At 40.0% G+C, this 23,621-nt stretch overlaps 1 protein-coding gene across 1 annotated transcript; it reads right to left on the reverse strand.

Moving 5' to 3' along the window:
• Window positions 1–9,594: 9,594 nt before the first annotated feature.
• LOC102268317 (olfactory receptor 52L1) lies at window positions 9,595–17,499 on the reverse strand. The gene is made up of 4 exons (XM_005910501.3): window positions 17,472–17,499; window positions 17,188–17,363; window positions 11,243–11,304; window positions 9,595–10,594 (listed from the first exon to the last, which is right to left on the reverse strand). The coding sequence occupies exons 1-4, from the start codon at window positions 17,497–17,499 to the stop codon at window positions 9,595–9,597; spliced, it is 1,266 nt and encodes a 421-aa protein (XP_005910563.3).
• Window positions 17,500–23,621: the final 6,122 nt, after the last annotated feature.

Below are 23,621 nucleotides of genomic sequence, written 5' to 3' on the forward strand. Positions count from 1 at the left end.
CAGGGAAGCCTGGTATGCTGCAGTCCATGGGGTCACAAAGGATTGGACAAAACTTAGCCACTGCACAACAACAACAACAAATCTAAAGTTATGATTACAATTATTTGCTTTCAATTCCATGTTCCAGATAAGAAGAAGGAAGAAAAGCCTCAACAGACTTTTGCGTTTGATTGATTGAAATGAGTCTGATGTCCATCTTTAGGTCCAAGATTCAAAGGTTAAGTATTTCAGCTTCACAGTCTCCATGATAGAAGAGAGTTATGGAAAAGTGGGTTTGAATGAATGTTTAATAGCTTCAGTTCAGTTCAGTTCAGTCATTCAGTCGTGTCCGACTCTTTGCAACCCCATGGACTTCAGCACGCCAGGCCTCCCTATCCATCACCAACTCCCGGAGTTTACCCAAACTCATGTCCATTGAGTTGGTGATGTCATCCAACCATCTCATCTTCTGTCGTCCCCTTTTCCTCCTGCCCTCGATCTTTCCCAACATCAGGGTCTTTTCCAATGAGTCAGCTCTTTGCATCAGGTAGCCAAAGTACTGGAGTTTCAGCTTCAGCATCAGTCCTTCCAATGAACACCCAGGACTGATCTCCTTTAGGATGGACTGGTTGGATCTCCTTGCAGTCCAAGGGACTCTCAAGAGTCTTCTCCAACACCACAGTTCAAAGACATCAATTCTTCAGTGCTCAGCTTTCTTTACAGTCCAACTCTCACATGCATACATGACTACTGGAAAAACCATAGCCTTGACTAGAAGAACCTTTGTTGGCAAAGTAATGTCTCTGAGTTGAATAGCTTACTCTTAGTAAAAACAGATAATACACATCATGTACTTTTCATGCAATGGCTTCAAAATTGATAAGACATTGTATCATGAAGAAAGTCTCAAAAACTCCAAATAGTAAAAAAGTTCCAAAGATCTCTGAATCCACATGACAAACTCAGAAGTCACTGCAGCTTCCTCCTTCCACTCTAAAAACTAGCTATACTGACATGATGTTCAATAGTAAATCAATCTATAGTATGATACAAAACAAATGGAGAAGTGTTTATGAAGCAGAAAATATGGACATATTTCAAAAGACGAAAGACAGCTGTGATGAAATAATGGGAAAGAACGGAAGCCCAAAATGTGCACAGGAAAGGATTACTAAAAATAATATTTATTCAGAAATGTCTGATACTAGACAGGCAGGACTAGCCTTTTGCACATGCACTATTAGACCAAGAAGTGAGCCAAAAGTCACACAAGAGAAGCGAGTGTTCAGAATAGTGGTGACTGGGTCAGAAAATAGGACAGTGATCCACATGGCTATAAATAGCCATGCCCCATGCGACATGGGAAAGAAGCTCAACCATACACCAAGCCCTAGCACACCTCGCAACTCCCCAACAGTTTTCATCAAATAAATACAACAGCATTCTAAGACTGCCAACTAGAAAAAAATAATAATAATCACCCAGTGACCAAGATGGCTTGGTCTAAACTTTGGACAGGTTTCTTTAAGACTACAGACCCCTAGCCTTAGTTTCCTTAGCTTCCTTAGAATATTTGCTTGAGAAACTTTACTTTGAGAAATTGTAAATTCTTTCTCGGCCCATTTGCCATGTACATAAATCTTCTCCCAACCTCCTCCCAATTTTACAACCTAGAAATCTCTTTCTCAAGACTTGGAAACTTTCTCTTAAAACATTGAGTCTTCCCTGGTGGTTCAGTGGTAAAGAATTCATCTGCCAATGCAAGAGGTATAGGTTCGATCCCTGATCCAGGAAGATCCCACATGGTGCAGAGCAACTAAGCCTGGGCGCCACAACTACTGAGCCCATATGCGGCAACTTCTGAAGCCCAGGTGCTCTAGGGCCTGTGCTCTGCAACAAGAGAAGCCACTGCGATGAGAAGCCTGCACACCACACCTAGAGAGTGGCCCCCACTCACTGTAACTAGAGAAAAGCACATGCAGCAACGAAGACCCAGAGCAGCCAATAAATAAATAAGTTTTAAATATATATATATATATACATATATATATACGCATCGAAGGAGATAGCACTCCATCTCTCAGTCTCTATGGAGAGTAGGAGCCTAATTTCCAAGAGCAGCAGTTAGCAAGCCCAGATGGCCTAATCACAGACTAATGCTTTTGCAATCTCAACAATGACTCAATATGTTTGACACACCGTATTGATCAACCCCCACCTAAAACCTTCCAGTACTTTTCCACTAGCTCAGCACATGATTGAAACCCATTCCTCCTGACACTTTACCCCAGTCCAATTCCACCTTTTGTTTTTGTTAAATTGGGTATCAAGACATGGTCTGTGATGTCTAGATACATCTGTGCTGTGGAAATACAGTCACTCATTTGACAAGTGATGTTACAAGCCCTGAGTAACTGCACTGTTGCTTAGGATCTCTTACAGACCACATCCTTATGAATAGTCCCTTCACAAGTAAACCATTCTTAAATTATTCTAATATGAGTATATGCTCTGCTCTCTAGTGGGACTCTACCTAATTTTATGCACATTCATTAGCAAGCAGTTTCAAGGTAGTGATATGACAGATTTTGAATGATCATAGCTTTAAAAAATGAATAGGTAAAGGCGATATACAAGATACCTCTTACAAGATAATAGGTCAGTGAAAGGCAGATCTGGGAATACCTGGTGAGACCGGGAAGTACTTGGAAAGACCTAGACAAAACTTTGTGGAACAGAGATATTTTTCGGCAGTCGTTGGGATTATGGAAAACTGTTGACAGTGGAAAAAAAGGATACAGTCAGTTTTGCTCTATCACTTGGTTTGAACATATAAAGGTGTTCCAACACCAGTGATATATTAGAAAACATTTTGAGGATATTTGAATTTCATACTTGCCTTTGTATAATTTGAACACAGAAAACTGCATCAAGCTGAAAATGACCATCATAAGAATATACAAAACACACAAATACACACACCCCCAACAGCCACAAGGTACCTTACTTAGTTCACTTCACAAATTTCCATCTAATTTCAAATAAAGTTTCTTTTACCACTTCAAAATAATTCACAAGCTGCAAGTCTTCTGTCAATTTCCACAAGCATGCTTCCTGCATTTTTCAAAGTAAAGCATTATATTCAATGGAGTATTTTTTAACCATTTAATATGAAAAACTCTACTGTATATTGTTTTCTATCTTTTTTATCCTACTCACTCCATTTCTCCATGTATCCTATGGTTTTTCACATGGGATTTTGCATAGCATAGTGAATTTAAAGAATTCATGTGTTATATGGTAAGAGAACCAATTTATACCTGATAGAGTGAGTGGGGAGGAAAATAAGCCTGAGAGAATGGAGAACACAGCAGTTTAACCTGGCAGAGTTGTCCATCTGGGGCAGCTGTCCCTGGAGCTAGGCTTGAATAGGACTGTTCTGGGAGTGACCAAGTGTTGGAGGATGAAGGGAACAAACAAGTGCCCACTGAACTGAGATAGTTATCTTGAAACCAAAAACCAAGGCTGGCAGCTCCATACCCAATGGATCAGTTTATTATAGGGTAACTTACATGGTGGGTTTGGGCAGATGACAAACCAGAAGCATTTTCAGCTGCAAATGACAGTCGAGGGTTCACTGGGACAATGTTATAGTTAACCTAGGGTTGGGGTAGGTGCTAGAAACAGGAAGTGTATGCCTAAGTCAAGATTTATAGTCTACATAAGAACTTCTTCAATCATCATATTTATCCTTTGTGTTTCTCTCTTTTTCTTTGATGATCTTACCAGCACTTTATCAATATTATTAATCTTTCCAAAGTACTAGTTTTGCTCTTTTGTTGAATTGTTAAATTTTCTCTGTTTTTGCTTCCAATTTTATTCATTTTGCTATTATCTTTAATAATTCCTTAATCTTATTTACCTTGTCTAAATTTATACTTCTTTTTCTAACTTCTTAAGTTGTCACCTTAGATAGTTGATATTAAATCTTTGTACTTTCCTAATATAAACATTTAAAAGTGTAATTTTCCCTCTTCTTTAGCTATATTCCTCTTTTACTACATGTCATTATAGTTTGAAATATTTTCTAATATTCTGTATGATTTCTTACTTGAATCACAGATTATTTAGAGGTATTTTGTTTAATTTCTGGTTGTTTGGACCTTATCATGACATATATTGTTATTTTTTTCAGTTTAAATATATGTTGGGTTTTTTCTCTTCTTGAAATTTATTAAGACATAATTTATGACCCAGCAGAAAAATGTACCCCTCTCCCCCCACATTTTCCAACCTTCCTTTAACATTATCAAGTGAAAGTCGCTCAGTTGTGTCCTACTCTCTGTGACCCCATGGACCGTAGTCTGTCAGGCTCCTTTTTCCATGGAATTCTCCGGGCAAGAATACTGGCTGCTGCTACTGCTGCTGCTAAGTTGCTTCAGTCGTGTCCGACTCTGTGCGATCCCATAGACGGCAGCCCACCAGGCTACCCCATCCCTGGGATTCTCCAGGCAAGAACACTGGAGTGGGTTGCCATTTCCTCCTCCAATGCATGAAAGTGAAAAGTGAAAGTGAAGTCTCTCAGTCGTGTCCGACTCTTAGCGACCCCATGGACTGCAGCCTACCAGGCTCCTCCATCCATGGGATTTTCCAGGCAAGACTACTGGAGTGGGGTGCCATTGCCTTCTCCGAAGAATACTGGAGTGGGTAGCCATTCCCTTCTCCAGGAGATCTTCCCAACCCAGGGATCAAACCCAGGTTTCCTGCATTGCAGGAAGATTCTTTACCATCTGAGCCACCAGGGAAGCCTAAGAATACTGGAGTGGGTAGCCTATCACTTCTCCAGGGAATCTTCCCGACCCAAGAATTGAACCGAGGTTTCCTGCATTGCAGGGGGATTCTTTACCAGCTAAGCTACTAGGGCAGCCCTTATAACATTATCAACCTCACCCAAAGAAAGTGAAAGGCGCCCTCTGCTGCCTACTAAGAAAGAACCTTATCCTCCACTTTCTCTTGCTTGTTTTTACATATGGGAAGAAAGGTCACTAACTGGACAGACTGTTGGAGTAATGGTGGGGTTGTTGAATCTGAGAGTAGGTAGCCTGTTCCAACCTGTCCATTTCACTGACTGCCTAGAGGATCTATAAGGACAGCAATGGACTCTCTTTTGCTTCATATTCAAATGTCATAAGTTCACTTGCATAAGTACCCATGATCAGCTTCCCAAAGAAAACTTGGGAGCCAACCATTATCTTTTTGTAGTTTACATTTTTCTAGATCTTCATCCATTTATGGGAATCCTACAGATGGCTCAGTGGTAAAGAATCCTCCTGCTAATACAGGAGATACAGGTTTTATCCCTGGGTCGAGGAGATCCCCTGGAGATGGATATGGCAACCCATTCCAGTATCCTTGCCTGGAAAATCCCATGAACAGAGGAGTCACGAACAGGGGCTACAGTCCATGGGGTCGCAAAAGAGTCAGACAAGACTCAGAAACTAAGCAAGAACAACAAAGATATTTGTACTTTGAGTCAAATTTTCACATCAAGTATGCCCCCAGATTGGGGAAGGGAGTAAGCAGTGATCCTAAGATCTAGAATTAAGGGAATGAAATTGATGGCCCCCTTTGTGTTCTCTGCTTCCACATATATCAGTCATGACTTATTGGAGAGCTATGCATATGGAAGTTATTAAGCTCTATTATTACTTTCAGTCAGTTCAGTCATTCAGTCATGTCTGACTCTTTGCAACCCTATGGACTGCAGCATGCCAGGTTTCCCTGTCCATCACCAACTCCCAAGCTTGCTCATCTCACATCCATTCAGCCGGCGATGCCATCCAACCATCTTGTCCTCTATCGTCCCCTTCTCCTCCTGCCTTCAATCTTTCCTAGCATCAGGGTCTTTTCCAATGAGTCAGTTCTTTGCATCAGGTGGCCAAAGTATTGGAGCTTCAGCATCAGTCCTTCCAATGAATATTCAGGGTTGATTACCTTGCTGGTTTGATCTCCTTGCTGTTCAAGTGACTCTCAAAAGTCTTCTCCAATACCACAATTCAATAGTATCAATTCTTTGGACCTCAGCTTTCTTTATAGACCAAATTTCACATCCATACATTACTTTGGCCCCTCTTTAATTCCTTGTGAGTGATCACTACTCCTAAGAATACAGAGAGGATTAAGAGTAGAAAACCTGCGCTTCTAATCTCCAGCAGTACTCCTGAGCTTTTTTCTCTCAAAGAGACACTCTGTTTCTACCAAGTTGAGAAACATCTAATTCTAGGATGAGAAATCTATATTCCTAATCCTAAACAAAAAACCACACCAAGAATTGCTAACAGAATAAAAGAAGCACTCTCTGCAGAGGTACCAAGTTTGTGCATTCATCCTGTATCACAATTACTGAAGACGTTTCTTGCACTGGAGATTAAGTCAGACATTTAGCTTTGAGAAGTAAATGGAACACAAAAGACTCCTATCTACCAGAAGCTTATGGCTTAAAATGGAAGCTATATACAAAACTACTAATACCAAAAAATGAAATCTAAAATGTAATAATTCTGATTTGGGATGCTGGACTAAAAATATGATGTACTTTTCTCTCTCTCCCAAAAGTCTCATTTAATAGACAAAGAATTATTAAAATAATAATAACAGTTCTAGGATACAGGGAAGTGTAAAACAATTGGTTCAAATATTTTCTGAATTTTCTGGATCCATAAGTCAAATTGGATTGGAAATATAGAAAAAAAACAAAATGAAAAAAATCTGTAAACCAATGTAAATGTGGACAATAGAATTATGAGTTAGGGAAAGAGTAATTGGAGAAGTTAAAGCTTGATTTAGAGATAGGAAATGTTATTAGGAGATAACATTAGGAGATCTAGGGAATGCTCCAAGCTTAGAATAAATAGAAATAATAACATAAAAGAAAAATCATTCAGTGAATTAATGAAAAAATTATTCTTGTAGTGTCAGAGGAGATGGGTCAGTTTAGTATCCTGTGCACAAAGTGACTAGGAAACCAGCTCCCTCTATAAATGAAGGAGGTGTTGCTGAATCTCTAAGCCCTGTCATTGCTGTGGGGCCAGACAGAGAGAATCAGTTAATTCTGAGGTAATGTCAGTAAACCAGCAGAAAAGACAAGAAGGTTAATCCAAAGCATCAGTACTAACACTTAGCTGAATGGCTACACAGTGAAATACTTTGATAATATTGATAAATGTTTATCATGGGTAATCAAGGAAAAGAGAAAAAGCACAAGCAAACACTGCTAAGAATGAAATAGAGGATATACCACAGACACAGTAGAAAATTAAATAATGCAATAATTTAAATAACTTTCTCATATTAAATTTGGATGTGAGTAAAATAAATAGGTTTTTAGACAAGAACCACAAATCTTTTCAAAAGGAAATTTTAAAAGACATCTTTCAGGCAGAGAAATACGTATACTACTAGAAAGATCTGAGATGAAGACTGTGTACTGCTTAAGCTATAGGTTAGTCTGTTGCAACAAAGATCCTCCCAAAATACATTGGCTTAAACCAACTTCAAGTTCATTTTTGTCACAGATATAAGCCAGGTTTGGTGGCCCAGGAAGAAGCAGGACACAGACTTTTCTATAATGTAGCCCTGCCATCTTCAACACACATTTCCATCTTTTGATCCAAGGAAGCTGCTTCACATCCACATTCCAAGCACTGGAAAGTACTATAAATGGAAGGACAAAGCAAATTACTCCTTTTATAATCTACTCAAACTAAATACCTCTAGTGTCAAAGTATTTGTTTTCCAGTGTGTGTGATATAGCATAGACTGGCTTCCCCAGGACAATTTACCATAGTTTAAATCCCACACCTAGAAAAGAGTGATGAGAATATGTAATCCCTCCTGCAATAAGAACTCAGACCAATCCTCCTTTACTCACCTATGTGTGACAACCAAATTAAAGACTTCATACTCAGCTTTATAATATAAGACTACTTATTAGAAGTAAAATTTACAAAGAAAGGAGAAATTGGAAACACTAACCATCTACCCTACCATGATGGAATCTCAAGATAGGATACTCTGATCACTTGAGCATCTTACATCTAGGTACCAGTGACTTGATTTCTTCAAGGACTAAAAAACATTGTAACTTTTCTAGGGACTCAAAATAGTTAAGATCAATATTAAGGCGATATCCCACAAACAGGCAACAAATCAATTACGACAATCCTTTTATAACTTTTTACCCAGTTCCTGTTAGCAGAGATGGAGTGAGGCCTCATTGTAATCACTCCATATCCACATTTCAGAAAGAGTAACTCAGTTTAAGTGGCATCGGTCAGTCAGTCAGTTCAGTCGCTCAGTCATATCCGACTCTTTGCGACCCCATGAATCACAGCACGCCAGGCATCCCTGTCCATCACCAGCTCCCGGAGTTCACTCAGACTCACATACATCAAGTCGGTGATGCCATCCAGCCATCTCATCCTCTGTCGTCCCCTTTTCCTCCTGCCCCCAATCCCTCCCAGCATCAGAGTCTTTTCCAATGAGTCAACTCTTCGCATGAAGTGGCCAAAGTACTGGAGTTTCAGCTTTAGCATCATTCCTTCCAAAGAACACCCAGGACTGATCTCCTTTAGAATGGACTGGTTGGATCTCCTTGCAGTCCAAGGGACTCTCAAGAGTCTACTCCAACACCACAGTTCAAAAGCATCAATTCTTCGGTGCTCAGCTTTCTTTTTTTTTTTTTCAGGGCTCAGCTTTCTTCACAGTCCAACTCTTGCATCCACTGGCATAACTGCTTCTAAATTTACTAATAAACCTATGTTTATCAACATCATATTCTAGCATATTTTATAGTTGTGAGATACAAATAATTACATGGTTACTTTTGCTTGGTTAAATTAATACTTATAAAATACATAAATTCAATACTTTATCTTATTCCTTCTTTATCCAAAGAAAAATATAGGTAAATTAAAACACAATAAATCTGAAATACAACATATCTTTTAAAAAAGAAAGTCACTATTCACATGTGTTTCTACACTAAATACAAGGATATCACATTATTCCCTATCACAGTATCTGCTCCACATAAGTTTGTTTTAAATAAATAACACCCATATTTCAGGAAAAGGTATTTTCTCACATTGTGACTATCTCAAATGATTTGAAAAAGGTTCTTACTACACAGGAGCCTAGTGACCTGAAGCTCATAGCACTTATAAGTTTAATGACACTCAGAACTAAAACAGGACAAACACTGGAACTTTCCATATACACTCTAGGAGATGTTGCACAGTCAGTCATTAGATAGAAAAAATGACATATCCAGAGCCATCATGTGTGTCTCCTAACCCCAAACCCCTCCATCACCAGGAATAGAGAGCTGTTTGGATTAGGAAATAAAGGATGGAGGAAATATTCACAATCAGGCTCTCTAGGCACATCTCAATCAGCCATGGAGCCAAGTGTTCATGATGTTCTTTGCCATGAGACTATTATAACCAGAAAGATTTCTTATGATAACAATGGACTTGATCCATGTGGAGAAGACCAACCATGGGCTCCTGGCAGCATGGCTGGCAAGAACCTCTGAAGAAAATGATTGGGATGTGTTCAGATCTGTCCTTTTATGTCAAACACCCTGAGTACTCGCTGGCGGATCTGCTGAGTCTTCACCCCATAGACCAGAGGATTGAGTGCAGGTGGCACCAGGAGGTAGAGTGTGGCCAGAAGAACATGGACATGATGGGGCACCTGCCGGCCAAAGCGGTGAGTGAGGAAAGAGAACATTCCAGGCACATAGAAGACCAGGATGACACAAATATGAGATCCACATGTGCTAAAGGCCTTAAGTCGGGCCTCACCCCCTGGTACCTTCAGCACCGCCTGCAGGATGAGGGCATAGGAAACACCAATGGCCAGGACATCTAGACCAACCACAAGCAGTGCCACTGCCAGCCCATAGGCTCGGTTCACTGTGCTGTCTGAGCAGGAGAGTTTTACCACAGCCATGTGTTCACAGTAGGCATGGCCTATGATGGTGGCCTGGCAGAAGACAAGTCTCCTCAACAAGATGGGGAAGGGGAGGAGGAGGAGTATCCCCCGCACCAACACTGCCATCCCAATGCGCCCTATGACCCTGGGATGCAGGATGGTAGAATGGTGCAGAGGGTGACAGATGGCTACATAGCGATCCAGAGCCATGGCCACAAGTACCCCTGACTCCATGGAAGAGAACGCGTGGATGAAGAACATCTGGATCAGACAGACGGTGTACCCAATCTCATGGGCATGAACCAGGAGCACTGCAAGGGTTTTGGGTGCCGTGGAGGAAGCCAGAACCAGGTCAGTGCCAGAAAGCATGGCCAGAAAGAGGTACATAGGCTGGTGCAAGGATGGGTCAGTCCAGATGGTGAAGAGGACGGTGACATTGCCCAGTAGGGCAAGGAGGTAAAGGACACACAGCAGCAGTGCTATCCAGTGCTGGCTTTCCTCTAAACCCGGGATGCCGATCAGGAAAAAGGATGGCTCGATCAGCCTCCAGCTGGAATTACTCAGGGTTGTCATCAATGGCTTGGAAAGAGAAGAGGCAAAAAAACCAAAGTCATGATTTCTTCATTCTTTATGGATTATCACATTGTCCAGATCTGGCTACCATCTTCATGAGATGAAGAAAGAAGTTTAAACTGTAACACAAGGGAATAAAATCAGATACTAGGAGGAAAATCTCTTTTTCTTCAGATAATTTAGCAAAAGCAAGATATCCACATATCTTAATTAAGAGAGACTAGTTTCATTTAGGGATAAGCGTAAGCGTAGGCTGCTTTTAGAGATATGTTGAAACTCAAACATTCAATTACTTCTAGTCTGCAAGTGTCTACACAGAAGAATTCTTTTTTTGCCCCTTGGCATTGATCAACACTATAAACCAGCCTGCTATTTTTTTAAATTAGTGTTCCTCAGATTCCATAACTTAGTACTCTACCACTGTTTCTCTCATATCCCCAGTCCACCGCTTTCTCCATCTACCTATTAGTTATATGTTGCTGATTCCAAGGGTTCACTCTTTCCTCTCTTCCATATTCTGTACTTTATCTCTGATTGAGCTCACATGAGTTTAAGTATTTATATGCTTTAATTTATATACTTCCAAACAGCTTTTTTAAGTCAAATATCTTTCTGAAACACAAATCCACTTTTCCACTTGCTTCCTAAATATCTATACCACATGCTCAACATATTCAAGACTGAATTAACTTACCTATTCTTCCTAAATCTGCTCCACATTTTTGCCATGTTTTTGTGAATTACATCACTGTCAACCTATCCAACCCAATATACGAACTTGAAATTACCCTTGCTTATTATGTCTCTCTTGCCTGCAAAGTCCCATGGACAGAAGAGCCTGGTGGGCTACAGAAAGATTCTGGCATTACTCAGTGCAAGGGACTGAGCATGCGCAGTTCTGTCTCTCATCCTTTTTACATAATCACAGTATCTGTTGACTGGATTTTTAACCCTTCTTATATCCACTTCTTTTTCTCAACCCCCAATGTCCATGTTTAGGTCATACTCCCTACTCCTCCAAACTGGATTGTTTCCTTAAATCTCTCTGCTTTTGTCACTTATCCTTTCAATCCACTCTCTATTCTCAAGCCAAAGTGTTCTTAAATGCACCTAAAATGCAGATGTCATCATGTCACTCCTACAGTTAAATGTTTTTTAGTTCATTTAATCTGTGAAATAAAACCTACGTTTATGACTGGTATATAAGGTTTTCAAAGTCTATCTTTTTGTATAACTTTGACTTGTACTTAAAATATTCCCACATGTATAGTTTACTTTAACCATTTTTACGTTTTTGGAATTATATGAGTATACCATCCTATTTAACATGGGCCTTTTTATGTATTCTTTCTCCTGCTCTATATCTGAATTGCTGTTTCTTCAAACTTCAGAGTCCACTGTCTTCTGCCTCTTAAAAAGGATTCACTGACTATATTTGAGCCACTGATTGAGTTATGGGCATTTTATTTTATTATCTTTCTTTGTTCATCCACAAGTTTCTGTTTCATCTATATCATAGAAATTCTTTCAGTGTCTTAATGGTTTATATCAACTAAAGGACCATGTCTTATTGAAATTTATAACTATCATCTAGCTGGCAAAGACTTCATGATGTAACAGGCTAACACAAGCTGTGCAGGAGGGTTCAGGATGGGGAACACGTGTATACCTGTGGCGGATTCATGTTGATATATGGCAAAACCAATACAATATTGTAAAGTTAAAAAATAAAATAAATAAAATTTTAATTCTGTGTTTATAAATATTAATTAAGTGATGTATGTCAGTTATACTATAAATTATACACAAACTCATAGTTGGTTCTGTAATCTTACCTCAAAGGCAAAGCCTTTTATGATACTTCTCCAAAGCAGTCCTGGTGACTGTGAACAAGGTACTGAGCAGGGAAGATGTTATTACCAATTGGCAGGTCCCAGAGGCCACCCAAACCCATCTGAATAGAGCCAAATGTAACCTTCCGATTGGTTAGAGGCACACAGAGCTAAGTCTGCTGTCCCAGGGACAGCTGATTGGGTAAGCCAGGAGTGGTACCTAGCCCTGACCAGATGGCTAATGTTGGTCCAGTGTTGGTCATCATTCCTAAGTCTGTACCTCCTCATTACTATGATAAGAAACCTTATGTTCAGGAAGCTAAGAAACCCCACATTGCTGTATAAGCTCAGACTTCTCATATTCACAGGTCAAACTTGGACCCAATAAATACTTTAGTGGATTTTGTACTTCAGTAGGTTCTATCTTCCATCTACTGTGAATGTTGTTGCTAAAAGTTATCATAATTGAGCCATTCCTTTGGACAAAGAGCTGATTCACACAAAATTGCTTCTCTTTCCTGAGTGTAGATCTTGCTCAATGACTGGTCTATGTATAAATACAACAACATGAAGCAACACTGAAGTACCATCCCAGCTCAAGAGCATCCCTAAGAAATCAACATCAGCATCTGGGATAACTGGATCACAGTTTAACTTCTTTCTCTGCCTCATCCTGCTTCCTTCACTCTTGACAGGTGTTATTTCCAAGTATACTTCAAAATAAGCCACGTACATACAAATCTCTGCATTAGGTTTATTCTAGAGGACCTAACCTAAGATAAATGCCACCTGTCTCAGGTGAATTGAGCACTCTGCTTCTCTTTGGGGAATTGTGGCAAGCATACAAACATCAACTTCAATACTATAGCAAGTATAGGATAAATACACATCTCAGACAACTCATTCCAGGAAGTTTCCAATGAGGTAGGCTAGGATCTTCTTTATCACATCTTTCCATCACCAGGTAAACTCTGCCCTTGGTCCCATCTCAGATAAAGCAGCTACCAGTCGACCCCAGGGACCATGTTCTCCTTTGGAATAAAGTTTCTTGTGCAGTCTTTTCATTCTTCCAGTCTACAAACATTTCACTTATAGCTAGTGGGAAGCCTTAGTTTTTCATTTATTCAATGGATATTAAATATCTACCAAATCTAAGTACTCTAATAGATGTTGGACAAAAAAACAGCCACCAACAGCTGACGTGATAAAATGGTCCTTGTGATCACAGATCATGGAATGATACTTTTAAATACATGATCATAAGGATAACTAATAGAAGTTATAAGTGTTATAAGTCAAAACTAAAGTGTCTTATGAGAACATTCTCAGCCTGGAGAGTTCAGGGAAGCCATCCTAAATTCAAGTTCATGACCAAAAGAATGGGTTAAAAGTGAAGAGAAGGGTGAGAGTAAGCTGAGGATACAAAATCCCTGAGGCAGGAGAGAAGGGAGCTTGGTATTGTCAAAGACTTGAAGAAATCATGACATTGGGGAATGTAGTTCTCAGGAACTTAGCCTGGCCTGTAAGTAAGACTGTATCATGCACATTTTAGGTCATTTTAAAGGGCAGCAGAAAGTTATGAAGATTTTAAGCAGAAGGTTGAAACACAATCAGAATCTCATTATTAAGCCTCATACTAGGAGTATGGATAGGAAGGAATGAAGTATAGATGATGGGACATCTGTTGGAAACAAGCATAGCAATCTTTAACAAGGTTCAAGTATAAGTATACATCTTGGAAATCGGTAAATGAGATAGGATCTTTGGGAATAAAGAAATGAAGAATAAGAAAACCTAGAGTGTTCAATGGGTCATTCACCCTGAAGTCTCCCTCCAGGACTATGGGTAGTGAAATAATAAAGAAGATGTTGATTAAGCCATCATTTGATGAAAGAAGAGATATTAGTAACGGGGAGAGGTAGAGGATGATATGTGTAAATGACACAAACCTTGAAAGCACCAGTCTGTGCTTGTTTGATTGCTAGTCTGTTTTTACAAAAATAAAGAAAGAACTGAACATTACATTTAGGAACAAGAACAGTAAACTCATTTCCAAATCAGAGGTAAAAGAGGTGTGAGAAAATGGATGTTCCCCACTTAGTAGGAAGTATAACATTTTCATTAGAAAAATATGAGAACTATGAGAGTACCATCTTCATACACATTTAGTAGACATTAAATGACAGAGTTTATCTATAATGCAGTTTTAATCTCTAAGCTTCAGGGTACCACAGAATAAGAGGAAAACAAGAGCTGTTCATATTATCAAAATTTTACACTAATGTCAATACAAAGAGGGAGCAACCACAGGGCTGTAGAGGGAGATACCTTAGGTGGATGGAGGTTTGAGTGATAATTACCATCAATAGAGAGCTTTGAGCTCTGATGGAGCTTTGATGGAGCAGCTTTTGCTGCTCCCTCTCTTCTGCCAATCTTTCTTCCACTCCCATCAGTGGAGCAGGGATAAGAGAAAGGGGGTCCTCCTCTTTTTGCCCTTTCTTTGAAAAGCTTTCTTCTTACTGATAATATTGAAGATTAATATTTAACAGGGAAAAATACAGGATCATACAGTGTGCATAGAACAGAAGCCACTTCAGAGAAGGACTGAGGCAGACTCCCCATAGGGACCATAAATTTAATCCTGGTCCACTTACCCACCCAACAATTCAGGCTCATAGTCTCTAAACTCTGGTCATTTATAGCATCAATTTAAACCCAGTCTAACCCATGCCCCATCTCTGCCCATGGCCTCCCATTGAGAATTAATACTCTATAACTTAGAACCAATCTTTACCATTGCACTATTACATTTTATCATAATTTCTATATTTTCAAGTTCATTTCATCATCACACTGACAGCATGGTAAATACTCAGGGTAAGGAAGAAAATAATGAAGAAAAGGAGAGGAAATAAAGAAAAGAAGAAATACAAATGCTAGTTTTCTCTTCGTTCCTTGCTTCTGCACAGCAGAGTCTGTGTTATAAATATGTCCTCTAATATGTTGCATAGTATCCAAAATACCACCAGTTGAACTTATAACACCTGAAAAGACTAAGTTAATGTGCCCTTAGTCATGACAATGGTAGTGAAGACAGTACTATAAATAGTGATTGCAATGGCAATGACATTTTTGTGAAAATTTATTTAATTTCTCCAATAAAAATGTATTGAGTACCTACTGTTACACTTATGAAAATTTATGTATTTATTTATGGAAAAACACAATGTGACTGATGAGGAAATATGCTGGTGATGACACAGTCCATGAAAGGAATGAGACGTATTTATTGAACAAGCATTTATTGAGAGCCTATTATGTGCCAGGTACTATGATAATAAGACAACACATCTAACTCACAATTTACTAGAGATGGGGGACAGAGATCATTAATTCAATCAGTATATATATAAATTGTGAAGGATAATGAAAGAAATACACACAAAGCTCTGGGTTCAAAAAACAGGTGACCTTATCTAGTTCAAAAAATCTTCCTCAATAAAGTGAGGTTTGAATTGAAATTCAAGATGAGTAGAAATGTCAAGGAAAAAGACAGGATGATGCATTTCCACTAGGAAGAGCCCAGACAATACATAACTGGAGGAAGTTGGACTCTTGAAGAACTAAAGAAGGAAACATGTTATTACAAATACATAACCCTCACTCAACACTACATATATTGCAAGAGTGTGTAAAGACTTCACAGCATACAAGAAACATTACAGTGAGTACCAATGGTAGAAACTAGAAGACAATGGGCAAGAGAGTTAGAAATGAAGACCGAAAATAAACAAAGCAAGAATTAGAACAATAATTATTGTGTGCAACAAACTTTTTTTGTACCAGAGACTAAAAATGAGGAAAGAAAGAATTATTATTAACCTGAGAAGTTAAAAATTCATAATACTATAAGAGCCATAGAGGGTCAGCCATCTCAAAAACAGGCTAGAAAAATACAAAGAATAAAGATTTTAAATGTTATTGGCAATTTTGGAGTCAGATGGAACATGAATATTTTACAGAGTTTCTCTCATAATCTTAAGACTTAAAGTATCTCCAGAATTTGCCAGTTTCTGTGATGCCAAAGTTTTTTCTGATAGAGGGAGTCTTATTGCTTCCACAAACAGGCTATGTGTCAGTGTCATGGTGGTGGGAGGTGGTCCATGTTTTCATTTGAACTCCTGAGTCACTTGATCCAGATCTATTAAAGTCTAATTATTTCTTAATTACCTGATGCACTTATTTTGTCAAGACAAGTAAATAACAAACTTTTAGGGGAAAAGGTATCCAAAAAGTACTTGCTGATTGATCAACTGATACACCCCAGCCCTTCTAGATTTTCATCCAAATATCTAAACACCGTAGGTCTCAGAAGAGATTTCCCAACTTCTAAACACTCAGAATAACTTCATTTGCTCTCTCTTCTTTGTCCCCACCAGGTAAGTAGCATGGTCTTATGGGGCTCCCATCACACAGAGGAGGGTCACCTTGGCCCCCAAGGTCCAACTAATGAGAACTACACTCAGGTGGGATCAATACGGTTGAGACTTAGAATTTTACACAGGTGCTCCCAGATATGCTTGGTCTTGACTCCATAGGCAAGGGGGTTCAGTGCAGGGGGAAATAGCAAGTAGAGATTGGCAAGGATGACTTTGGCAGCAGAGGCTGTGGGTTGGCCAAAGTGCTGCATGATTACAGAAAGAAAGCCTGGTCTGTAGAAAAAGAGAATGACACAGATGTGAGCTGTACATGTGCTGCCTGCTTTAGCACGTGCCTCAGATGAGGGCAAATGAATCATAGTCCTTACAATCTGCCCATAAGAGTAGGCAATAAAGGCCACATCCCCAGCACCAAGAAAGATCTCCACAGCAAAGGCATAGAGGTTATCCACGGTGGTGGCCCCACAGGCCAGTTTCACCACTGCCATATGCTCACAGTAGGTGTAGGCAATTGTGTGGGAGCCACAGTAGGGCAGCCCATGGGCTGGGCTTGGAAAGGAGGTGGTCAAACCCACACCTCAAAGCACCACCAGGCCTCCAATCTTGGCAACAACTGCTGGGGTAAGAATGGTTGCATAACATAGTGGGTTACAGATGGCCACAAAGCAGTCCAGGGCCATGGCCACCAGCACTCCTGATTCCATGGCAGAGATGCATGGAAGAAGAACATCTGGAAAAGACAGGAGTAGGAGCTGATGGCTGTAGCACCAAACCAGAAAATGGCCAGCATCTTGGGCAGAGTGGAAAGAGAGAGAACCAGGTCAACAAAGGAGAGCATGGCAAGAAATAAAAACATGGGCTGGAGAAGACTGCATTCTGTCCAGATGAGAAAAAGCAGGACACCATTCCCAGTCACTGCCAGGAAGAACATGAAGCAAAAGGGAAGTGAGATCCAAATGTGGATAGCAGTCAGTCCTGGGATGTCAGCCAAGAAGAAAGTATGTGAGAAGAGATGAGAATTATTGGGAAAAGCCATGGTGGTCACCTCACTTAGAAGTGTGAAGTGCCCCTGCAAAGAAAGGCAAACAGGTTAAATTCAATGAGAAGGTTAGGAGCTCAGAACATGTGGTCTGACTAACTCCACCATCACCATCAGTCTTTCCCCATTATTCTAAGAAAATAGTCAAAAGTAATTTTCAATTTAGTCGATATTTCTGCAAGATCTTTAAACACAAAAGAGGCAAGTCAGCTTGGTCTAGTGGGAAATGCATTGAACAAAAAAAAGCAGAAACCAGTTTCCAGAATTACACTTCCTACTATATCTGTGACCTGGAGCAGTTCACGTAATTTAAGTAAATCACAGATTCAAGTAGATGCCCAGGAACTGTTGTAAGTGAAACTCCTTCCCATCATGCTCTTATTCCCAAATTCTGAATGCTAGTGATTGATCTAATCAGCATAGACCTCACATAAGTCTTATTACAACCAACCTTCATCTGAAACTGCCCCAAATCCTAACATCTGGAAAATTCCTTAATTTGGAGACATTCCACTTCTCCAAACTCCACGGACTTCCAGGTTACAGAATAAATGGTCCCTGATGACTCCAACACTAATTAGATTCCTCCTTGGGTTATTCCCCAATCATTTCACAAATGTACATCTTGCTTCTTTCCCCAAAATCTCAATAGATATCTGATTTCACCACCTTCTGTATCTCCCTCTCCTTCAAGGTGGTATTGTACATAGGTAGACACAAAGTTCTGGAGAAGGTGATGGCACCCCACTCTAGTACTCTTGCCTGGAAAATCCCATGGATGGAGGAGCCTGGTAGGCTGCAGTCCATGGGGTCGCAAAGAGTCAGATACGACTGAGCGACTTCACTTTCACTTTTCACTTTCATGCATTGGAGAAGGAAATGGCAACCCACTCCAGTGTTCTTGCCTGGAGAATCCCAGGGGCGGGGGAGCCTGTTGGGCTGCCGTCCATGGGGTCGCACAGATTCGGACACAACTGAAGCGACTTAGCAGCAGCAGCAGACACAAAGTTTAGAGTTGTGGTGACCTGGAATGAACAGAAATTTTTTAAATAATAATCATATGAAAGTCAAAAACTCTATATCACACTTATATTGCTGAGAACAGAAAATAAAATGATCAGATATACCTTCCAGTTCAGTTTTTCATGTAATCACATAAAGTGTACAGAATTATACATATCCCCAACATGTACTATGCTCAAACCATCATTTTGTAGGTTAGAAAACTAAGGTCTAGAGATAAGTAAAAGACCCAGAGTCCCAGAGTTATTAGTGGCAGAATCAGACAAGATCTCACATCCACTGATCCACGAGCTAGGAGGTTATCATCTTGTCTTCGAGAGAATAGTGACTGCTACGGAGCAGAGGAAGAATGCCCAGGACACTGTGGCCACGAGTGGGCAGCACAGGAACCAAATAGCATGGCGGATGAAGAACGACTTAGGGATTGGGTGTCTCTCCAGCATACCCCAACACCGCCAGTACCACAGTCCTCTCATGCCAAAGAAAAGCACAAGAACATGCAGAGACCTGGGCCCAGGGTCCGAGAGGGTTTTGGAGCATAGAGTGATTCACATTCCAGGCAGAGACATTACAGCTGGGTTCCTCTCATACTTTCAATGGCAGCAAGAAGGAGTCTCTAACCATGAGGGAGAGGAGCAGAAGTTAGCCCAGGAGCACAGTTCAGAAAAGAAGGAACATATATGCATTAACATACAATATTTGTTTTTCTCTTTCTGACTTACTCAACTCTGTGTAACAGACTCAAGGTCTATCCACATCTCTACAGTTGACCCAATTTCATTCCTTTTTATGCCTGAGTAATATTACATCGTATGCATATAACTGATTCCTCCTTCATACAGCAGAAACTAACACTACCTTGTAAAGCAATTATACTACAATTTAAAAAAAAAGAAATTAAAAAAAGAAGGAACAGTGCAGCTTTAAAATGACCAAGAACATTTTGCTTTTCTCTCCAAGAGAAATTACATGACTATTGCCCATACCTTAAACCATAGCTGCTAAGGAGACTAAGTGATAACAGCAAAAGGTATAAGGGCTTGGAAGATAAGGAGATTTGAGTGGACCTGTAGTTCTGGTGTCTTGGAATAAACACTGGACCAGAAGTCAAGATCCTGGTTCGAGGTACTATTTCTTCCATATGTCTGCTGTGTGACTTTAAGCAGAGCATCTAACCATTTTCAAGCCTTAGTGTCCTCACATGTGAAATGAACATACTAAAACCTACCTCATAGGATCATTATGAGAATCCAATGAGATACAATATGTGAAAATTCCTTATCAAATGCTAGAAACAGTCATTTTATTGTCACTGAATTACAAGAAGTAAATGAGGCATTAGGAGTTACCTGATTAAGAGCAACAGAAACTTTAGCAATTCAGAGGCAATGCATTTGATTTGACAAAAGATGATAAGTTCCAAAAAAAAAAAAAAAAAAAAGGTAGTTTCATCCCATGTGTGGATGTTGTTTAGTAGTAACCCAGAGCCACCCAGTCAAAAATACTATATCCTCCCAGATAATGCTCCTTTTCTCCCTCCCAACACACATTGTTTCCCTCAGCATCCCCAGAATATGGTGCTGTGAGGGAAGGGGTGTTGGAAGGTGTCAAAAAATGTGGCTTTGATCACCTGAGCACATGTTTCAGATTATCCAAAAAGCTGCCCAACCTTAAGCCTCAGCCAACTTTGTGGAATGAAACAGTGTCTTCAGGACTGTGTAGGAAATACTTAAATCTAATGGCCCAACTATCCCCTGAGGACCCAGCAAATGTCCCTCATTATAAACCTTATGCCTCAAGGGAAAGTCTAATTCAGTAAGCTCAACTCCTTTATTTCCATCAGGGAAGTAGTAAAATGAGATTAAGAATCCTGGAGCTAGAGGATTCCTGGAGGCAGATGCAGGGGCCTCCATAAATGTTTCCCTAAGGCTCACCCTGCAGGCTTCAAGGAGGAGCCAACTTATAAATAACTTACTGTTGTGCCAGAACCAGCAGGATGTTTGCCTGCTTTGGAGGAAGTAATTCTCACACACCCAATACCCCACCCCACCCCCCGCCTTGTATATGACACAATGTGAAAGTGTTAGTCACTCAGTCGTGCCCGACTCTTTGTGACCCCATGGACTATAACCTGCCAGCCTCCTCTGTCCATGAGATTTTCCAAGAAAGAATACTGGAGTGGTAGCCATTCCCTTCTCCAAGGGATCGTCCTAACCCAGAGATCAAACCTGGGTCTCTCACATTGCTGGCAGATTCTTTACCACATAAGCTACCAGAGAAGCCCATATACAACACAAAAAGATCTAGATAGATCTCTGATGATGTACACATCATCAATATTGGTGATATTTCCCCTTTTCCCTACTGTTATCAATACAATGCATTTTTACCCCCAGACAGCCTATCAGATTATCCAGATCTGGGAAGGTTGGGGGAAAATTAAGTTGTAGATGTAGCCTATACTAATCTCTCTTCCTTGGGCCTACCCTTAAACATTACTCACCAAAGAGGTGCACTGACCTACGAGGAATGAGAAGTTAAGCTACCAGTCAGGTCCCAAGAACAGGGTATTTAATGGGTACCTTTTCAGCCACTGCCTATAGGGATCCAAAGTGAAACTCCCACCACCCAGACACCAATTAGTACTCTGCTCCCTCTTCAAGCAAAGGTCTAACAGAGTCTCTTCTAGTTACTGAGTCTTCAAGGAACAGCCCCAGTGGGGAATATTTTGAACATCATACTCCAGGGTGCCATGTCAAGAGAGGGCTAGGGCCTGCAGCCAGAAGCAAGGAGAGACATCCTGTGATGGGAAATGGGACACCTAATTTGATCACCAAGCAACCTGATTTAGGGAAGGTAAGAGGAGGGCAGGGAGATGGGGAGGGACAACACCAGGACCAGCTACAATATTACCTATATGACCCCATGACATAGGTGGGACTGTGAGAGGAAGAATGGATTAATAGGTGACAGTGTTTATAAGATGAGAGAATCTGGCCATGGAATAAGGCTGGAGAAAATGCCAAATATCTCCTGTGCTAGATTTCAAAATGGTAGACACAAGGGCAGGCCAAGTCCCGTAGGTATTGCCATCCATATCTTATCTCACCTTAGTGAGATTACCTTCAGCTCTGTCTCTTCTTAACCAATTTCTCTACACTTGATTCAACTCAGTCACTAAAATCACTCCTTAAAGTGGTGCCAGATTAATCGATGAGAGAATATTCAAGCGAATAGAGGATCTGGACATTGCATTGGATTGAGAAGGATTGGAAAAATTGAGTGTGTACATAAAAGGACATGTGTGGTGGTATGCATGAGTCTTCATGTATTCTTCAAATCTAGTAAGAAAAAAAGTATTTGTTTTTTGAAGAAAAAAAAGTATTTTTTTAATGAAGCCAAAGGAAAAATAAGAACAAATACATGAAAATTTGTAGTTCGGGACTTGGCCAGATTTGTATGTCTTCAGAAAGATAATCCTTAATTAGAAAGATAGAGGTTAAAACAAGTTATATTAAAAGAGAATAGTGCAATTTGATTGGAAATGATCATTGCCCAGAACCAGTTCCTCCATTTAGGAAAGCCGTGTTCTAAGGGTACTAACTCAGTTCCAGAGGGAAGAAGACACAGTAGGTGTCATTTTAGATAGAGCCAAGATTATGAACACTAACGTGAAGCACTCAACTTTCTAACACTGAAGCAAAGCTTGGTAACAATGAGCTTAGGACAGATCATTCTATCTTAGAGGATGCTAGGATATCTCTGAAACTTCAGGATATTGGTATTATAAGGTAGAAAATATCAGGTCAGAACCTCATTGGAGGAGGTATGAGTAGGCAGGAGCAATACAAAGGTCAATCTGAGTGGAACTGAAGGAGAGGATGAGGAACTGAAACAAGAACTTAAGACTCAGAAAATAGAGAAGTTGGGGGTTCCCTGGCAGTCCAGTGGTTAAGACTTCACGATTTCACTGCTAAGGGTACAGTTTCAACCCCTGGTCAGGGAACTAAAAGCCTCCAAACCATGTGCCCTTTGGCCCCCCAAAAAGAAAATTATTAAAACTAAAACATTAGATTAACGTAAACATGGACCATCTAACTGAAATCCTCAAATCCTCATCTAAATTCAGAAATTGGGTAAAACATCAAGAGGTCAGGACAAGACCAAAGCTCCAAGAACATTCAAGAGGATTTGGATCAATAATCTAGATCAATAAAAGTATTTCTTGAGTTCCTCTTAAGGGCTGCGAAAGAAAGAAATACGGATTTTTAGAGTCAGGTGAAAGATACACATCAAGCTAAAGCAAAGCATCACCAAAGGCAAGCAGAGGTACAAGCAAAGATTTCTGTGGCCACACCTTGGAGATATGGAAACACTTGGAGAGACAGAATCTCATCATGCCTGTGTGAATCAAGGAAGGGTATACTAATGAGACAATATTAAGAGGAAAGTTGAAAAGTGAGAATAGAATATTTCAGGATCAGACATTAGCATTAAAGATACCAAAACTACTAAAGTCTGGAATTCTTGCTAAATAGCCAAAAACTGAAAATTGAAGGATTAGTGGAGAGGAATGAGATTTAAGAGGGAGGTTGGACCCAGGCTGCAACAGGTCTTAAGTGCTCTTCCGAATAACACTGTGTTAAATATGAGGTCAAGGAAGACAACAAACAAGGGAGTTGTTTAAGCAGAGCAGTGATGATAATAAATTAGTGACTTAGTAGATTTCCTACATATATT

The sequence above is a fragment of the Bos mutus genome, chromosome 15, assembly GCF_027580195.1.
Source record: "Bos mutus isolate GX-2022 chromosome 15, NWIPB_WYAK_1.1, whole genome shotgun sequence".
Lineage (NCBI taxonomy): Eukaryota > Metazoa > Chordata > Mammalia > Artiodactyla > Bovidae > Bos > Bos mutus.